At 35.0% G+C, this 19672-nt stretch overlaps 1 protein-coding gene across 3 annotated transcripts in view; it reads right to left on the bottom strand.

Moving 5' to 3' along the window:
* Positions 1 to 18050, bottom strand: part of LOC136040978 (uncharacterized) — a 130825-nt gene extending 112775 nt beyond the window's left edge. For all 3 annotated transcript variants that reach the window (XM_065725452.1, XM_065725454.1, XM_065725453.1), the window contains exons 1-4: positions 17940 to 18050; positions 7757 to 7913; positions 2340 to 2469; positions 1229 to 1426 (exon numbers count right to left, since the gene is read on the bottom strand). In XM_065725452.1, coding sequence (XP_065581524.1) covers positions 1229 to 1426; positions 2340 to 2469; positions 7757 to 7861 — 433 coding nt within the window. In that variant the 5' untranslated portion in view covers positions 7862 to 7913; positions 17940 to 18050. The remainder of the gene's footprint in view (positions 1 to 1228; positions 1427 to 2339; positions 2470 to 7756; positions 7914 to 17939) is intronic.
* Between the last annotated feature and the right edge of the window lie 1622 nt (positions 18051 to 19672).

The following is a 19672-nucleotide window of genomic DNA, read 5'->3' as shown; positions in this document are numbered from 1 at the left end:
AAGAACAGATTACACTCAAGCTTTTTAGAGGGTGTGAGCGAGGGATAACACCACTCTTATTTCCGGTAGCTCTTATTTGTAAACCTTGATTAGTCTTTGCGATATTATTTTGCTATTGATATCATTACACATAAAAAACACTACTCGAAACCCTAATCGCTTTCAGTAAAATGTAATTAATATTCTAGCCTTTGGAATACTTAGGAGGGTAGCCCTACTCCTGACTCATTTTGATTTTCGCTCGTTTTGAGATTCATCTATTCATCTATACCAGTATCTGTCATATTTATGGTTTATGTGATTATTCATTTTAATTCATGTTCGTTTCGAATTCCATTTATTCATTCACAGTTATTTCTGTTGGTTTCAGGATTGAACTATTACATGACTTTATTTCTGATCGTTTTAGGCTCTAACGACGCTCTTTAGTTTCCCCTCGAAAATCTTTTTCAGAGAGGGTTTTTAAGCTCAACCTTAGAAAATTTTTTTTAATAAAACAATGGTTTCAATTTCATAAGTCGTCTAAGCACATTCTTTCTCATCTAAAGTTTTCTTATTAGCAGTGTGTTTATTCACTAAACAACACTGGCAACACTGATGGCAATGTGGTACTGCCCTAAAAACTTCATACCTTTGAAACAACCAAAGAAAAATCTCGGTTTTCGGGTAAAAATAGACCTAAGATGGGTCCAGGGGGGGGGGGAAATTGGCAATGATCCCCTAGCCCCTTCTTTGAAGAGGGCTTGAATGCTCTCTATAGTTTGTGTTGGTGAATTTTTACTTAAGTTCAAATTACATACGCATGAAAAAAAACAACGTTCACTGGTAAGTTTATTAGATATTTAGGAATGTCAATGTAGGTAGGACACCCTGGATATAAAAAAATCAGAGCGATGAAGATGCAAATACTAAAATGTAAGGTTTACAAAAGCATAACAAGATGTATGCTACATCAAATATGCACCATATACCGTACTATTTAAAAATGCATTTGGACACCATATATAAGTATACTGTATACTACATACAAATATTTACTATAAAATAAATACACTACAGGATACTCAAGGATTCGGAATGAAATTTAGACAGAGTACAGACAAACCGATTTTGTCGACTGATTCAGCATAAAAATCTGATCAAGAAAAGGTAAAGCCTACAGCTCACTTTGGTTGTAAGTCTACTTATCACGCAGAAATTGTGATATGTAAAAAGGATATATAATTACTTGAGCGTAAATATTTCTCATCCAGAGAATCGAAATCTTTTTCTTCACTATTAGGATTCCAATGGTCATTTTCATCAGCTCTGGATTCACCAGCTTCCCATGTACCAGAAATCTGCTGCGGACAAGGGGGATGATCCTCTCCCTGGATGACGGAAATCTGTTTGGGTTCTTCTCCGAAGTCCTTCAGTCTTGATCCATCTGAAAAAACCGGAAAGATACTTTACGGAAACAATGTAAAGGGGAGAAGAGGCTCTTTTGGACCAATATAAGGTGGGAAGGCCCTTATCCCCATCTCTGTACATACCTTAGGCATTGCGGCATTTACGGCATAACGAGAAAACAGGATGTTTTCTCACTTGCTCTGGAGATGCACATATGCAATTTTTTCCGGGGGAAACATTAGAGTAAGCAGATAAAAACAAGAAAATTATACAAGAATGAAAGATATTACCAGACAATCACGCATATCTTGAGTTTCGAGGAGTATATATATATATATATATATATATATATATATATATATATATATATATATATATATATATATATATATATATATATATATATATATATATATATATGTTCCTTTGAGCTCCTTTTAGCGATGGCTTACCTAATAGAAAGATCTTTCCTCCAACACCATATTGAGAAAAGCCGATAAAACAAGTTTCATATGAGAGCTGTTTAAAATTGCACATAATGTTATTTATTATATTTTAAACTTAGCAAACGACATAGAAGACAAAGAAATTACTATCGATAGTATTTTTGTTACTTGGTAGATTTTGTTACAATGGTAGATTCATAATCCCATTCTGGAGGGATATCCAATTTGTTTTTATAAGAGGGGAACAAACTATGTAAGACATATTTTTGTCGTCATTGCATGTTTTCTTTTTCATACTTCAAGACAGCATATTTGTCGTGCAGTATTTATCAATAAGATGTCAGTCGTATTATAGAAAAGTTTTGAATCCAACTAAATTTTTTTCATTTGAACAAATTAGCCGAGCCATAAGATCTGACAAAAATTTATTAGGGAGTGGGGTCAATAGATAAAGAGCACAGCTCTTGGCTATCAAGAGAAAGTTTAACTGGCCAATAATCTTACCTTGGGTAGTATGCAAGCTAACGTGATTATTGGACCTGTAGCTTTCTTCCCTTGAGAAACAGCCAGTCGACAAGCTTTCTTCTTCACTGTCTTCAAGGTCGTCAAACGCATTCATCATTTCGTTAGCAAGCTGAAAAAAAGGTATATCCTCCTTTGCTATATATCTTTAATCATACTATAACATAGATTCTTTATGGCAAACCCGAAACATAGTTAAACTCGCAGCCACAAACCCAAAAAGGGATGAGATCATTAAATAACTTTATTTTTTTCAAGAGGGTTCAACTGTAAAAGGTGCAACAGTATCAGGTGGCAAACAGTCCACCAGTCTTAAGGTAACTTAAAAAATAGAATGCACCTTTCCCGTCAATGTAGGCCACAAGTTCCAAACACTAGATCAAGAACAACCAGTTTTAGAAACTGGACCAGCGAGTCTCGAAGTTAATTTGGAGTCGCAAGGAATTTTGACTTTTTGAGCATTAGTTTTCGTGGTCTTTTCTTCACATTTTCAATAAGGAATCTCTTTCTAGATAAAATAAAACCGTGGTTTCTGAATACCAGAAAAAAAATAATAAAGCGAAATAAAAGATGCTATAGAGATGCAGAGAGGACAGCGAAAAAGAGAAAGAAATAAAGAGAGGACAGAGTCTCTCTGTATTTCTCCTTAACAGCTTCCATTATTACTATGCTGATCCGCCTAATTTAAGTATTTAATGGATATAAAAAGGAACAGAAAAAAGTTAAACTTCTTGTGGTATTTTTGGTCTTTTCTAGTTGTCATTTCTAGGTCCCCTTTTTTGCATCCAATTTATTTATTTTTGTCGTTTACTACAAGGTTTTACTGAAACTCACCCTTACACCTATTTGAGGCTTTATTTTTGTAAACCGTTTATTTAAGAAAAAAATTTCTCGTCGTTACAAAAAATATCTTTGTTTAAAGCCCATATTCTTGGAATTTCAAGTTGCTTCAAGAAGACAACAGATTACTATGATTAGAATTTTCATTGTAGTTCTCCTGCAGTGTAAGCTGAAAACGAAAAATTAAAAGAACTAGCCAGAGTCACTTTCGATGTAACAGAACTTAGTTGAATAACAAGTCTGTTTTTTCGCTTTTAGGGCTTCATTTGCCGGAAGTGAATTATGAAAGTTTACCAGTCTTTTGTAAATAGAACAGAAAGCTTGGCAAAAAATTCGAAGCTACTATAACGTGAGCCGTACAAGACATTTGGAACAGATCATCAGGTTTAGAAATGGGATGCCTGAAACAGCCAAAATAATGCAGTAGGCCGAAATCATCTTGGCTAACAAGAAATCAACCTTTTTGTGAAAGTTTTACATCTCTTGTTTTCTTTTACAAGAAGATAAGTAAACGCCAGCATTAAAAATACAGCCACTAAATGAGCACTTTCGATAAACAGCTACATCATTTAATCTGGGAAATCGTAAATGAATCATCATATTTTGCAAGAGGCAAGCATGAGGGCCGGGTTCAAATTTTTTGCCATATCATTGTAGGTATCTAACAACGACGAATTCTTAATAGTAATTTCATAGTCAACTTTTCAGTTAACTAAGAATCCGTTCGTCAAAAAAACAACGTTCAAAGTTAACTAGGAATTGCAAAAACAACACCAAAATATACGAGGTTCACAGTCCAGTTTTAAAATGAGCATACATTTTGAATTTTCGATACCAGGCTTTGGTTTTAGTTAAGTTTTGAAAATTTCAGGGAAGGTTTCGCCGATATTATACACTAGAAAATATAATAAACTTTTTAGGATAAAAGAAGATAATAGAAAAAACAATTTAATAGAAAAAAATAAATGGCAAAAAGACCCTAAAAAGACAGAATGGAACATGTGGGACAAGAAGAAGTAGTGTCAACACCGATCCTGGACTTTCGGACTAAAATATCATTCTGAAATTTTCAAAAATGTAGTACATGAACAAAAAAACGTTTGATGACAAATAGGAAGTGACATTAAGTCCAAAAACAACAATATAGCCAAAATGAGGTACAATTTCGAAGATTATGGATTATGTAGAATAAGAAAAATTCTGAAAGTGAGAACAGGGGAGAAGCTATTACTAACAAGTCATTGTGGCACAATGTTACCTGAGGCCAACACAGCTGTGCACACTGCTTCTTCACCCCAATCTGTTTATAAGTTCACTTTTTACTTCCTCCTATGAAGTTACAACTTCCTTTTAAATTCTTAGCTCTGAGCTTCCCTATCCCAGCTGGGGATGACTTGTTTTTCATTTGGCCCCAGATGGAGGGCCAAAGTACAACTTGCACATAAATTTACAAAAATAAGAATAACAATAATAACAGCAATCTGTCCTTATTGGGGATATCTTTTTTTCTGTTTGGTCTCTCCTCTACCCCAATCTGTTCAATGGTTCCCTCTTTACTCTCATATCCAGTTCAAGCTTTCTCTTACAATCCTCGCTTATAACCTCTCCCATCCCATTCGGGACAATTTGCTCTTCATTTGGTCTAAAATGGATGATCAGAGCTCAATTATACTGAATAATAAAAATGATAATGGTGAAACAAAGGTTCAAACAAAGCAAAGAAAGATTTCTTAATCAACCAAGAAACAAATATAGATATATATATATAGATATATATATATAGATATATATATAGATATATATATATAAATATATATATATATATATATATATATATATATATATATATATATATATATATATATATATATATATATATATATATATATACAGATGATTGTTCCTTTAGAAAAAAGCTTTCAGTTAGGATTTTCCCCAAAAAAAATTGCCCGGATTTCCTAAATTTTTCCTGAAAAACGGCTGGAAAACTGATATTAAGCCCAAGTTATTATGCAGAAATGCTGGGGATGACTTGTTTTTCATTTGGCCCCAGATGGAGGGCCAAAGTACAACTTGCACATAAATTTACAAAAATAAGAATAACAATAATAACAGCAATCTGTCCTTATTGGGGAGGGGATATCTTTTTTTCTGTTTGGTCTCTCCTCCACCCCAATCTGTTCAATGGTTCCCTCTTTACTCTCTCATATCAAGTTCAAGCTTTCTCTTACAATCCTCGCTTATAACCTCTCCCATCCCATTCGGGGACAATTTGCTCTTCATTTGGTCTAAAATGGATGATCAGAGCTCAATTATATTGAATAATAAAAATGATAATGGTGAAACAAAGGTTCAAACAAAGCAAAGAAAGATTTCTTAATCAACCAAGAAACAAATATAGACAAATATCTATATATATATATATATATATATATATATATATATATATATATATATATATATATATATATATATATATATATATATATATATATATATATATATATATATATATATATATATATATATATATATATATATATATATATATATATATATATATATATATATATATATATATATATATATATATATATATATATATATATATATATATATATATATATATATATATATATATATATATGATTGTTCCTTTAGAAAAAAGCTTTCAGTTAGAATTTTCCCCAAAAAAAATTGCCCGGATTTCCTAAATTTTTCCTGGAAAACGGCTGGAAAACTGATATTAAGCCCAAGTTATTATGCAGAACTTAACCTTATTTATTGAATTCTCGTTTGTTACCTAATGGTTCTCATATCAATATTTTCTTACAGACTAGACTAAATTAGGGTCAGGGTGGTTTTAAAAATGCATGTTTCAGCAACCAGACAAATTGTTTCATGGCTCTAAATAAACATACATAACACAAGTAGATTGATTACTCTTCTTTAACAAATACTATTAAGCTAACAAAAAAAATCTACGTTTTCAAAAAGTTTCACACGTGCTGGAATCTACATAGGCTACTCCTTTAGAGCAGTAGTTCCCAGTTTTTTTTTCTTTCTTTTTTTTTCGATGGGTTCACCCCTCTGGTCAGTTCTAAAGCTGTTTTTTTTTCTTCTTTATGGTTGTTGTTTGATTGTGAGTTTCAACTGGTGAGTAGCATTAGTACTATCATTATTATTTTTTTTTTCTTATTTTGAAGAAAGTTGTTGTTTCATTTATAACTCCCGTGCCATTCGAGCTATGCTCTCTGCCGGGAGTAGGTCACACTTATGTTGTAATTATTGTAAAAAAAAAATAAAAGGAGCCTGAACCCTTTTTTTAGATTGGCGTCACCTTAGACCATATCCTTACAGATCATTCAACTTTTCCAAAAATATAAAGTATTTTTTCCTGAAGCAACAATCCTGGTCAAGTCACAGAACAAAGCATAGATCAAAAAAGAGATTGAAGATTTCATTGAATCAAGAAATCAACTCTACAAATCAGGATATCAAGATGAAGTTAAAAAATCCGTAATATCATATTTCTTAAAATAAAAAGCATCTAAAAACGAATTCGGTGCTCAAGCAGTTAACAAGCTCCGGAAGTCCAGCCCCTCTAGATTCCATCAAAAGGTCTAGGAGATTATGAAACAAACTCGGAAACAGCTGACGATACATGGAATTGATGTGAGCCTCTAATTATTGATTAGATCAAAACACATTCTTCAAATACGTGTCGTATACATACACCTCTGGGTGAGCAACGGTACTGAAATTGGACCCATCAAACATAGTCCAATCATTTGCTCCCAAGGAGTATGCGAGAACCTCAAACGCTAGGAAGAGCAATTACCCCTTAGAAATTCCTATGGAGTTGCTCTATATTCACTGCCTGTTTCAAGCAATGTCTAACAGACCGTATATTCCTGGAGAGTTTGAAGATAACTTATTTAACTTCTACTCCTAGAGTAGAAAAAAACCTCTTCCCTATATATGTGTGAGTGATTTCAAAAACCCCATGCCCTTCCGAAGTGTTCGAGAGATTTATTTGGGTAAAGCTTTGATAGTTTATTTTTAAATTTATTTCATTTTATTGCGTGTTATATTCTCTTCCCTGTGTTATATTTATTTCAGCTGTGTGCTGTTATGATAACAAAGACTATTTATGTATTTAGCAGCCCAATATTTCATAATGCATAGCCTCTAAAATATCTAATAAGATTTTCTTATTTTTGTACTTAGATGTCCACCATATCAGGTAATCAAATCCGAATTCTTTGAACAATAACACCCTCTTCCATACCCCAGTAATCCTTTCTAACACTGTCAGAGGCACGTGCAATCCTAGTTAGGAGCTCCCTATTCAAGAGCTAAACCTGGAATATGCGTCAAAATGGTATAAAACCTCATTGCAGCTTTTCAAGGGGTGGTGTTGGATTAGAGTTTGCTTGTTCTACTTTTTGTCAAAATTAAAGCTAACTCTTTAGTTGAATCAAACCCTTTTTCGCTAAGACAACAGAGATAAAAGCTGACAGTTCAACAACGGAATATAAACTATGAAAAAGAAATACCTCTGCCTTTCTGTGTTCTTCAATCTGTTGATCTTCGAAATCATCTTCATCCTTTGATAGTTCATTGTGCCCTTCAACTGAAAAGTCTATATTTTCACTCTCCATCACCAGGGCTACAAGACCTTATCCTTTCTTCAAGCTCTTTAACAAAGCTAGTCTAGAAAAAATATAAAACTATACTAACTATTGTTTAAAGTAAAATGAATACTTCAAAAAACTAATTAATGACATGCCTGAGTTCAAATTAAATTCTAGTTAAGTTAGTAATAATGCTACAGAGCAACACCCTGGTGTTTGCAATTTTTGGCAATAGGTGGTTTTAGTTCCTGCGTAGCAGGATATGAAAACTTTCAACTTTTTCAGGTATGGATGATTTTCTGATTTATGCGAAAAATTTTCAATAATTTTGGACCCATTAATCCATCTTTTAAAAGGATAAATGGATAGGGATAGGTGGATAGGCAGTCGTATCCCCCTTCCTCTCCACTCCTAATGAAGCCAATAATAGCAGCATGGTATATACAAAAGTTAGGTGATTTTAGTGTATTTATTTTTTTTTTTTTTATTGGCTTAATTTGGCATTATGGCAAACTTCTAGGTGACAGGTTCTTATATCTAGGAATCTAGCCGAATTAAGTGAATTAAGTTTGCGTGAATATTTCCAAAGCCTAAATAATGCCCAGGGAATATGCTTTGAAGTATCACCCTTTTTCCCCTCTAAAGAACACTGATCTCTAATGGACTTTGACAAACTTTGCGTTTAGAAATATAATAGGATCTACAACGTACAGGAGACCCGAGTGAATTATGCTTCTAGCCTACAATGCACCATTTTTCTAGCCTATGAACAAGACACAAGACCAAACTGTCGCAGCCCCAAAAGTAAACTTCTAAAGGATTAAATAATGTCAGACTTATGCAGAACATAAAATTGTCTCTTTATGACTTAGGAGTGATCTCAAAAACAATCTAGTTATGTGTATATTTTACGCTTCTCAAAAATATTCTGGGAAGACCAATCTGCAAAAAATCACATTTGGATATTATTTTTTTCAGCAGCAACTTTTTAAAAGAGGGGGGGGTTCTTAGCTCTTGTCATAAGAACATATACCAGAACTTTAGACTCTTGTGTATGTTTCTTTACCATTGAAATATCCATTAATTGTTGTAAGGATTCCTTTGTACTGATGCCCTTTGTACTTTGTTGTAGTCATATCTGCAACCCAATCTTAGCTCTTTATTCTTCAATCCAATAGTGAAGAAGTTCTTCTATTATGGGGTAGAAATCAGATAGGAAAATAATACCATCCGATGCTTTCTCTAGATATAATTATCACTGTCATTAAATTGTTTCCTATCCCCCATCCTCTCCCACTCCTAATGAGGCCAATAATAGCAGCATGGTATATACAAAAGTTAGGCGATTTTGCTTCTTTTTTTAATTGGTTTTATTTGGCATTATGGCAAACTTCTAGGTGACAGGCTTTTTATCTTGGAATCTAGCTGAGTTAAGTGAATTAAGTTTTCGTGAATGTTTCCAAAGCCTAAATATTGCCCTGGGAATATGTTTTGAAGCATCTACCTCTACCCCTTTTCCCTCTAAAGGAAACTGATCTCTAATGAACTTTGACAAACTTTACGTTCAGAAATATAATACGATCTATAGCGTACAGGAGATCCCAGTGAAGTGTTTTAAGCCTTATAGCTTTGCAAAATTTCCATTTATTGGGCTCAAAAGAACTAGGAAAACTGTCTTTAATTTGAAAAAAAATATGACTAGTTGAGTTACGAGAATTAAACTTTCGTGACTATTTCCAAAGCCTAAATCATACCCTGGGCAGATCTTTTGAAGTATCTACTTCCACCTGTTCCCCTCTAAAGGGCACAGGTGGACCAATTTTGCGTTCAGAAATATAATAGGATCTATAGCATACAAGAGACGCAAGGAGAGTCTTTCAAGCCTTATAGTTTTGCTAAATCTCAAATTTTGAGCATCCAGGGAACTAGAAAAAATGAGTTGAATTTGAAGAAAGAAACATAGCTTAAAATCCATTCGAATCACTGTATTTCAAAACCTACAGTAAAAGAAAAGTAAACTCAAACTGATATTTAGGACCAATATTTTATTTCTAAAGTCGATCTATCCTCTACGTAATTTCTCAAGACTTAAAAATAGGGAAGGAGTAGGGATGGCATCCTGAATATATCTTATCAGGGCACAATCTAGACTTTGAGTTCATTCATAAAGTTTCATTTTCCTAACAGAACTATTTTTCAAAGATTGTGAAATAGGTTTGCAACTAGAATTATCTAGTAGACCTGTATGTATTCCAGTTAATACACAAGACTTCCCTATTTTGAAAAAATTGCCATTTGATTTCTATAGACCATAAAAAGAACAGATTAAAATAATTACATTGACAGAGGCAATGCTCCAGCCTTGCCTCCACTGTAAAGAGCTACAAGCCTTAAGTTATATTTTTTCCCCAGAACCTCTTCATGTGGAGGAAATGGTTGTAAAAACTTCAGAAGGGTTTCATTCAATCGGAAATTGAGAGTTTTAGTATCCTTTTTAAGAGTCAAAAGTTGTTCAAGGGCAACCAATCCCTCTCCTTGTGCCCCTTTTGCTACCTAGCCCCCCTGTCACCTCCAAATCCACTTCATCGAAATTTTGAAACACCCACTTTGTTTAAAATAACTGAAAGCTCCAATAAATATGCCTCTGGGTGTAACATGACCCTTAAAGACCCTATAAGTTTGCCCTGTTAACAATGTATATTGGCAATTGCCAAAACGTAAGTCTTAAAATGCGAGAAAGAGGTGTGAGGGACTTGTGCAATATGTCAGATACACCTTAAGGTATTAAGTTGAAACTTCCAGGGATTAATATACTAAATCAAAAGACATTATGTCAATCCATGTTGTCAAATGGGCATGTCTGTAAAACCTGGTCATATCTGTAAAACAGGAAATTTTGAAATAAATCAAAGAGTGTTGAAATTTATAAAAAAGAAAAAAAAAGACTATATGCACCCAGGTTAGCAAAACAGCAAATGTGCAAAATTGCAGGAATAACTGAGGTTAATAAGTTGAAACTTTCATGGCATGCACATGGAAATGTTGAACTAAGTTGAAAGAGACTAAGTGCATCCATGTTTTCATAAGGACATCTGAAAAATCTAAGGATAAGCTTAGGGTATTAAGTTGAAACTTATAGGGAATACTGAGGGGCGTTTTGAAAAAAATCAAAAGACTAGATTCTCAAAAGGGCATATCTGCAGTATCTCAGGAACAGCTAAATGTATTAAGTTAAAACTTTCAGGAATGTTGATGGGGATGCTGAACTAAATTAAAAGACACTACATGAAACTAGGTACCCGAAAAGTTTTATTTGCAGTAGTTCACCAACAGTCAAGGTTATTCAGTTCAAAATTTCAGGAAGTGTTCAAAGCGAAATCAAAAGAGAAAAGGGCATAGCGGCAGCGTTTCAAGAACAGCCAAAGGTATTCATCTGAAGGTTTCAAGGAATGTTGAAGGGTAAGTTTAACTAAATTAAAAGACACTATGTGGAATCCGGTTGTCAAAACGAGATATATGCAATATATCAGGAAGACCTATGTTAATTGAGTTGAAACTTTCAGGGAAGGTTGAGGGGATAATGAACTAAATAAAAAGAGACTATGCACATCCAAGTTGTCAGTATGCCATATCTGCAATATTCAAGGAGTAGCTAATGATATTAAGTTGAAAGTTTCAGGAAACGTTGAGGGGTTTAATAAACTGAATTGAGTTGCACTATGCACATCAAGATTGTCGAAATTGTTTACCTCAATATCACAGGAATCATTAAGGGTACTAAGTTCAAAATTTAAAGGAACAGCTGAGGGAAGTTGGTTAAAACTTTTAGTGGATGGTGACAAGGATGAAACAGTTCATGGTAACGAACTGTAGTAAGGAGTGACCCGGCTCAATAGTAAACGAAACTCTAAAAAACGGAATTTCGATGCTAAAAGAAACATCAAAAGAATCAGATTTTCAGGCTAATTTTAAATATATAAGTTTCATCAAATTTGTCTTTGTCATCAAAAGTTACGAGCCTGAGAATATTTGCCTTATTTTGGAAAATAGAGGGAAACACCCGCTAAAAGTCATAGAATCTTAACGAAAATCCCACCATCGCATTCAGCGTATCAGAAAACCCTACAGCAAAAATTTCAAGCTCCTATTTACAAAAATGCGGAATTTCGTGTTTTTTGCCAGAAGAAAGATCATAGGTGTGTGTTTATTTGTTTTTTGTTTTTTCCCAGGGTCATCGTATTGACCAAGCGCTCCTCGAATTTCGCAAGAGGGCTCATTCGAACGGAAATGAAAAGTTGTAGTGCCCTTTTTAAGCGACCAAAAAAATTGGAGGGCACCTAGGCCTTCTCCAACACTCGTTTTTTTCCCAAAGTCAACAGATGAAAATTTTGAGATAGCCATTTTGTTCCGCATAGTCGAAAACCGTAATAACTATGTCTTTGGGGATGACTTACTCCCCCACAGTCCCCGGGGGAGGGGCTGTAAGTTACAAACTTTGACCAGTGTTTACATACAGTAATGGTTATTGGGAAGTGTACAGAAGTTTTCAGGGGGATTTTTTTTTGGGGGGGGGGGGGTGAGGAGAGGGAGCTATGTGGGGGGACCTTTCCTTGGAGGAATAAGTCATTGGGGAAAAGAAATTCAATGAAAAGTGCGCAGGATTTTCTAGCATTACTATAAAAAAAAACAATGAAAAAATATACATGAAAAAGTTTTTTCAATTGAAAGTAAGGAGTAGTACTAAAGCTTAAAATGAACAGAGGTTATTACGCATATGAGGGGTTCTTCTCCTCCTAAATACCTCGCTCTTTATGCTAAAGTATTTTTAGAACCCCTCAAATGCGTAATAATCTCTGTTCGTTTTAAGTTTCAATGCTACTCCTTCCTTTCATTTGAAAAAACGTTTTCATGTTTATTTCTCATTGTTTTCTTATAGTAATGCTAGAAAATCCTACGCCCTTTTCATTGAGTTTTTCTTCCCCTGTGTCCTCCAAGGAAAGATCCTCCAACATAGCCCCCTCCCCTCAGCCCCACCCCCAAACAAAATAAAATCCCCCTGAAAACGTATGGTATATATATATATATATATATATATATATATATATATATATATATATATATATATATATATATATATATATATATATATATATATATATATATATATCAAAGAGATTTGCAAATGAATGAATTGACTCCAAATTTCAAGAGAGATAAAATGGATTGGGGGTGCGACATGGAGTCAAATGCTCCAGATATATCGAGTGGCAAGCAAACTCTTGGAGTACTCATACAGACGAAAAATTGAAAGAAGTGTTCTGTGAGCATGCTGAACACCAGGACCTCTGTGAAACCTGAACTGATTATCCTCCATATTTGCTCTATCATAAATCAGTTCAATAAGATTATTTTTCTAAAAGCTTCCCAAGAATCAAACAAACTGTAATAGACCTTTAAGAAGAGCAAACAGAAGGGTCTTTACCTCATTTTGGTATACAAGAAGTTAGGCCATCACAAAATGACTTTGGTACATAATTTTGAGACAAAACAGCTTGAAATAATAAAGAAAGATGTAAGAAAGCTTGGTAGAGCCAGGCTTCAAATATTTGGACATGATCCCATCAAGACCCATATGCATCATTTCATTCCTAATTGACACTTTTTCTAAATACAATATTTGTTGCTCTGATAAAAAGCACCCCCCCCCCTGTCTGTTCCAGACCCTCTGACTGAATAGTTCCAGATATAGCCCTAAGCTATGTGAAAAATAAATAATAATAAAAACACTTTGACATACTCATTAAATTGTTATTTTGTAAAATAAAGCATGTTTCTGTTAATTAAACGTTCTTGCTTCTTTCAAATATTACCAGCATTTTTAAATAATAAAGAAAAGGTAAAGAATACAACAATGGACTTTACAGTCCCTACTGGCAGTGCTGATCTCGGTTTCATAGTCTTTTAGCCATGAAGTGCAACAGGGGGCTGGGGACCACCACCAGCCATCCTCTCTTTTTGAATACATTTTCCTGTCCACCTACCCCAGATATCTCCAGGTACTGTACCCATTTTAGAGCTGGGTCAATTCCGGCTGAGGTTATAGAGTCATACCACTGACCCCTGTCCCAAACCAAATAGCCAGCAATACTATTTAGGGCTATATCTGGTACACGTAGGGGGGTCTTTCGTCAGATTAGCAAATATTATGTTTGGAAACAGTGTTGATGGAGGAATTTAATTGTAGGCATAGATCTTCTGTTATTTTGCCACTGAGGTAGTATCCCAGCAATCAGAAAGTGTCTAATCTCAAACAAACATGTTTATTAACATAAAGAGGTGTATTCTGCAAAAATCCTATGAGCTATGTCAGGAAATTCAGTTCAGGGCAGATGAATCCTGGGAAGGTTGATAAAAAAAGAAGTCCTACCTGCTGAACATAACTAGGAGAGATGAACCTGGCTATCCACCATGGAAGAATTGTTCTAAAAACTTGATTTTTCTGCCCCCCTCCCCAGCCCATGGACTGTTAGACACCCTAGATACCAGCCCTGTACAGAGTGTGAGTAATGATCTAGAAGTGTTATTGTAACATATAGACCAGCCCCCTCCCCTCTATAAAATTCAGGGCCAAATCCCTCATTCACACCCCCTTAGAAATCCTCAAATATAGAACCAAACCTCTCATCCATACTCTTCTAGAAACTCTTAAATTCAGGACTAAATTTCTTAGTCATACTCCTTTAGTAAATTTCAATTAGAAAAAGGTTTGAATAAAATCATTTAGAATTTAGTAGTTGCTAAATTTAACAGTCTGTGTAGTCCAACGCAGTTGGATTACGTGCATTTAGATAAGTTAAATGTTACTTAACAAGTTAAGTAACCAGTTATTCTGAACTCTAAGTTTTTTAACTCAAAACCAAAAGGGAAATCCTTGCCATAAAAACAACTTTTGGATGCAGGACTAGTCACATGATTGAATATTACCAATAGTAGCGGAGGTCAACTTCCACAGGTCACCAAGCCTGTCCCGCGAGTGTTTTTTAGAGAAATCGCGCATTGGATATATGAGCCCAACGCAAGGGCGAATAGTTAGTTTTCAGGAGAGATTTGAATAGTCAAGATCAATTGCTCATGTTCACCTTTTCATGCAATAAGTCATTGAAGCTATTTTGTCCAAAGTTGTATATTGTAAGTAAATAAACCTTATTGTATTTAATCATCTTCTGTCTATGTATTAGGGCATTAGGTACAGTTCCTCTAGTCTTCAGGTACGGTCCCAAGGGAATCTATATTTGTTTCAGGAGACCTCAAACATCAAGTGAGATGGTTCTGTCTCCCAGGTTACTGGGGATTATATATAAAGCTGTTTTATTCTATTAATAGTTTAGCTCCCATATCCTATATCCACATTAAGCTATTAAGATTTAGAAAAGTCCCAAGCAACTCAATGAAAACCCCCCTTATGATAAAATCACCCTCCAAATACTTTATACAACAAAACCACCCTGTAACATTATCTCATCAATTAGTGCCTATGAACTCACAAACTCATTATCCTACAAGTCTATTATAAATGGAAGTTTCAATGCAACTAAGAATAGTACATCTTCTAGCATTTCTCTATCCATTGTAGACAAGTCTGTCCTGAACATGAATCACTACCATAAGGAAGCACTCAACCAAAGAAAACGAAAGTAAATCAAGATTACTCTGCTCTTATAGCAAATGTTGGCCAACTGCCAAATAAAATTAATGAGCTGAAATCTTTGATATATACAAATGATTATGATGCAATACTTCTTACTGAGATGTGACCCAGAATTCAAGAAACAAGCTTCTAGATTTGCATGTCAGTTTGCAAGGCTAACATACCATATCCAGCTTTTCATCCAATTATTGCTGCTGAGAAACACTGGTGCAGGTCAAAACCTCTTAAAAGGTCATCATAATTAGCTACTCCACTGGATGCCCCTATGCTGAAACCATTTTCTTTGGTATTTTAGCTACTGGGAATAAAAGTCACTCTGCTGTCAGAATTGGCTGAGCATACAGAAGTCTATCTGTGGCACTGACACCCACCAGGACCTACAAATTGCAGGTGACTTCAACCTGCCTAACAGAACCTGGAAAGACCAGTTTCTCTACATTGCTTCTGGTCCTACAAACCCAATCATTGACATTGTTCATGATGTTCTTCTCCACCAAATTTTCAACTAGCCAATACATTTCAGGGATATTCAGTAGCCTAGCCTTCTCAACTTGATATTTCTCCAGTAACCAGAAGCTCTTTGTCCTCTTCATACATGCCCCTAATTGGGAAGAGTGATTATGTTGCCACACCTGTCAGAACAAAGTTCCTTAGAACAATAAATCACTACATAAACAAAACCTTCTTTAATTATGAGAATGTGCAAATGGATCTTGGCAGCATTGCATTGGATGATGTCTTATCTGGCTCTCTAGAACAGCAATGGCAATGTTTCAAAGAATTACTAATAATTAAAGTGAATCAGTACACTTCAAGTAAACCTATCCCCAACCAAAAACGTTCCCAGCAATGACAAAAGAGATTAAGTGGGAAATCAACCATAAAAGCAGATACTGAAAGAAATACAAACAGCAACTATCACCTGATTACAGAGAGAAGTACTGCAATAGCTGGATCAATCTTAAAAACTTGATGCAGGCCTAGCATATGAACTTTAAACCTAAACTACCTGATGAAGCCAAGACTAACCCATAAAAGTTTTGGCAGCATGTTGCTAGCCAAGAACACAATAGACAATGCATTAAAAAAATGATCCACCACCCTTCTTCCATAATAGCTACTTGTACATTAGTAAATGCAATTTCACAGAAAATCAAGAGGATCACCCTAGCTAAATCAAGCGTTAAGATAAACTTGCAAATTAACTGTTTATTTTGCTTGTATTACATTACTTTTCAGGTTAAGGAACACATATGCCACTATGTAGCCTTACTTTCTCTGCAGCTGGGATACTTAATAAATAGTTTTCTTAATACTTTTAAACTAATTACCTGTCTTAGGATTGTATTAATGAGAACTTAGTCATCATTGGGGCAAAATTGCAGTTTGGTTCCTAAAAATTAAAAATTATATACGGTAAATTTATTAAAATTTAGACATATTTAAGGTATGAATTTAGTGGTTTGTCTTCTCAGAAAAAAAAGCAATAGGCTATACAATTGTAAATAGCCTATATGGCCAAAATTAAATGTTCTCTATGAATTTTCCTATTTCTTGATGATGCTTCTTGTTTGCTGTTAGGTTGTGCTTTAATTTTCATTTAACTTATATATTACCTTAAATTACATGTCCAGCAAGATAAGGTGGTGTTGAACCTCTTGTAGAAAATCTTGCTGGTGGTGTTTCTAGTCTATGATCTGACATTCTAATTCAGTCCCTATTCAGCATCAGCCTAGTCTTGATTGAATTCTTTCTTGAAGTCTTCTAGAGTTTGAGACTGAATGTTGGCTTCAGATGGCCAAAGCTGTTCTAGGGAGGACTGAGAAGAACTGTTTGCAATCTTACATGATAAAATAGGGCCTGTAGAAAATTCATGGACAATATACAATTTGGGCTATATACTTGGCCATTAGGGGACAATGGTTGAAATGTGCAGTGTTTGGGGAATGATATGCTAACAGGCCCAAGCATGGTAAGCTATTTCAGAATTGTTTAAGAAGTTTTTGGGCTCTTATAGTGTTTCCTTTAGAGGGGAAAAACCACTAAAGTAGAGCCTAATCAATTGATGAAATAGCTTATTATCAAGGTGGTAGGGTATAGGCTAATACAATTTTTATGCTACACTGGTGTCAATTAGTCCAAATAGCCTACTAGGTATCTCAGTCTATTTTTTCCTTTGGAGGAGCCACTTCCCTACTGTTTTATTTTTCAAATTTACTATTTTCTTTAGAAATCTGGCCAATAACCTTATAAGCTGCCTTAGGGGATTGATAAGGGTAGGACACTGAATATAGTTTTTCATAGTCTGATTTGGGTTTCAGATACAAGCTTGAGAGTTTTATTCACCTAAATCATCAGTGTTTCAAAACTATTAAAACTGCTAAATTACAATTTTACCTTCAAGACCTCAGCTCACGAGCAGACTGCAGACATGCCATTTCCTTGATTTTTAAATCTGAAATTTGCCGCCTTTGCTTGGAAACGCCGAAGATAAGCAATGGATAAAATCTCTGTAGGTCTTTCGGCGGTGTGTCCAGAATCTGGTCCTACGTAGCGATCGGCACTGGTTCTGTTTTAAAGTTACTTTTTCTGTTCTCTTTATACAGAAAAAATAGAAACAGATTACCACTTTTTAATTTACCTGTTCTGTTACGGTTTTTATATCAACTGCTTCGTCCTGTTTGTCTTCTGGTAATCTTGTGGATAATCCCTGAAGCCACACAGCGCTGACACGACAGCGGCGAATGTGTCGGCGGTGGCGTTCCGCTACGCATACAGAAGTTTTTTGGCGGTCTGTCGTCTATTTCTCACCGACGGTGCGAAGAGGCGTGCCGATTTTCCCATTTTACCAAGAACGCTGAACATCAATTTGATTTTAGTACGGATTTTTAAGTGGTTGGCTTTAAAAACATACAAGGACAAAGTGACAAAACAGAAATTTGTTGGGCCATGGGGAAAGTGTTCATGTTCACCATCGGTCAGACATAGTATAATTCTCATTTTTTGCCACTGGACCCAGGGAAACCTATGTTGTGTTAATGTTTAGGATTGCATCACTTTGTAAAATTTTGTGTTTAGTCATGTTTCTTCTAGTTAATGATTTGGGCTAATGTTTGTATAAATTTCAAAGTTTGAAGTTCAAACATCTTCTGTTACTCAAATAAATACGAAAAGGAAGTGAAAAAAGAAATAAGAACAGCAAAAAATGCTGTATACAAGTCAGATACCATGGCTTAACAACACCAAAACTTTAAAATCAACGGTTACAAAAACGTTAATTCAGAGCCCTCTGAGCAAGTTATTTATTGTCGTAGATAAATTTGAATATGTTTACTCTACTTGGACCCAACATTGATCTTTTGGTTGTCACTATCAGTCCTGTCGTGTTAAAAAGCCGTTCAGCTAGTGCACTTGTGGCTGGTACAGCCAGAATTTGGCGAGTGTAAAGTGTCACAAACGGGAGCTGATGTTTGTATTTCTCCCAGAGGATTAATGTATGGTTTCAAATAAATTCAACTGGTTGGCTTCAGCAGCCAAAGAGAGATAAAGATCAATCTGATGCCGGATCGTCAGGTTGCTTTACTGTTGTTCTGCAAGTGTTGGAACATCCTGACCGTTCATCTGTTGGAGCAATTCTTGTATGGGCAGTTTCTCGTGCCAGCAGAAGAATAGAGTCTTTTCACAATTGGTTCTGGTGGTGCCTCATGATCGCTCAGAATTTCCACGTCGCTTTGGTTTTCATTTTTTGTCTCTTGTGCATTAGTGGTGCTAGTACCAGCAGCACCCACATTTTTCCCATTACCAATCTCTTCAGCAAATCCTTTGAGCTGATTTTCTGTCTGATTTTCTGATTTATCATGTCAAAGATGGTTCTGAGAAGTTCTGAGACGATTCAACGAGGTTCTTATCAATTTTCTTTAGTCTAAAGCTCTCAAAATCCAATAAGACCGCCAACAGAATTAAATCGTCTCGAGGAAGACCCTGACCAAACTTGGCCCTCAAGTTTCGCTTGAGCTCTGCTATTAGGGAAATTTCATGCCCTTTTCTTGCTTCTCTGCCATTAACATTTCTGTTAATAACAAAGCAACGTTCGTGTGAGAAAAGTCTCACTTTCAATTGCTTGCACTGTA

This window comes from Artemia franciscana, chromosome 21 (genome assembly GCF_032884065.1).
Source record: "Artemia franciscana chromosome 21, ASM3288406v1, whole genome shotgun sequence".
Taxonomy (NCBI): Eukaryota; Metazoa; Arthropoda; class Branchiopoda; order Anostraca; family Artemiidae; genus Artemia; species Artemia franciscana.
Note: the sequence above shows the minus strand (reverse complement) of the source record. Positions and strands in the feature narration are given on the sequence as shown.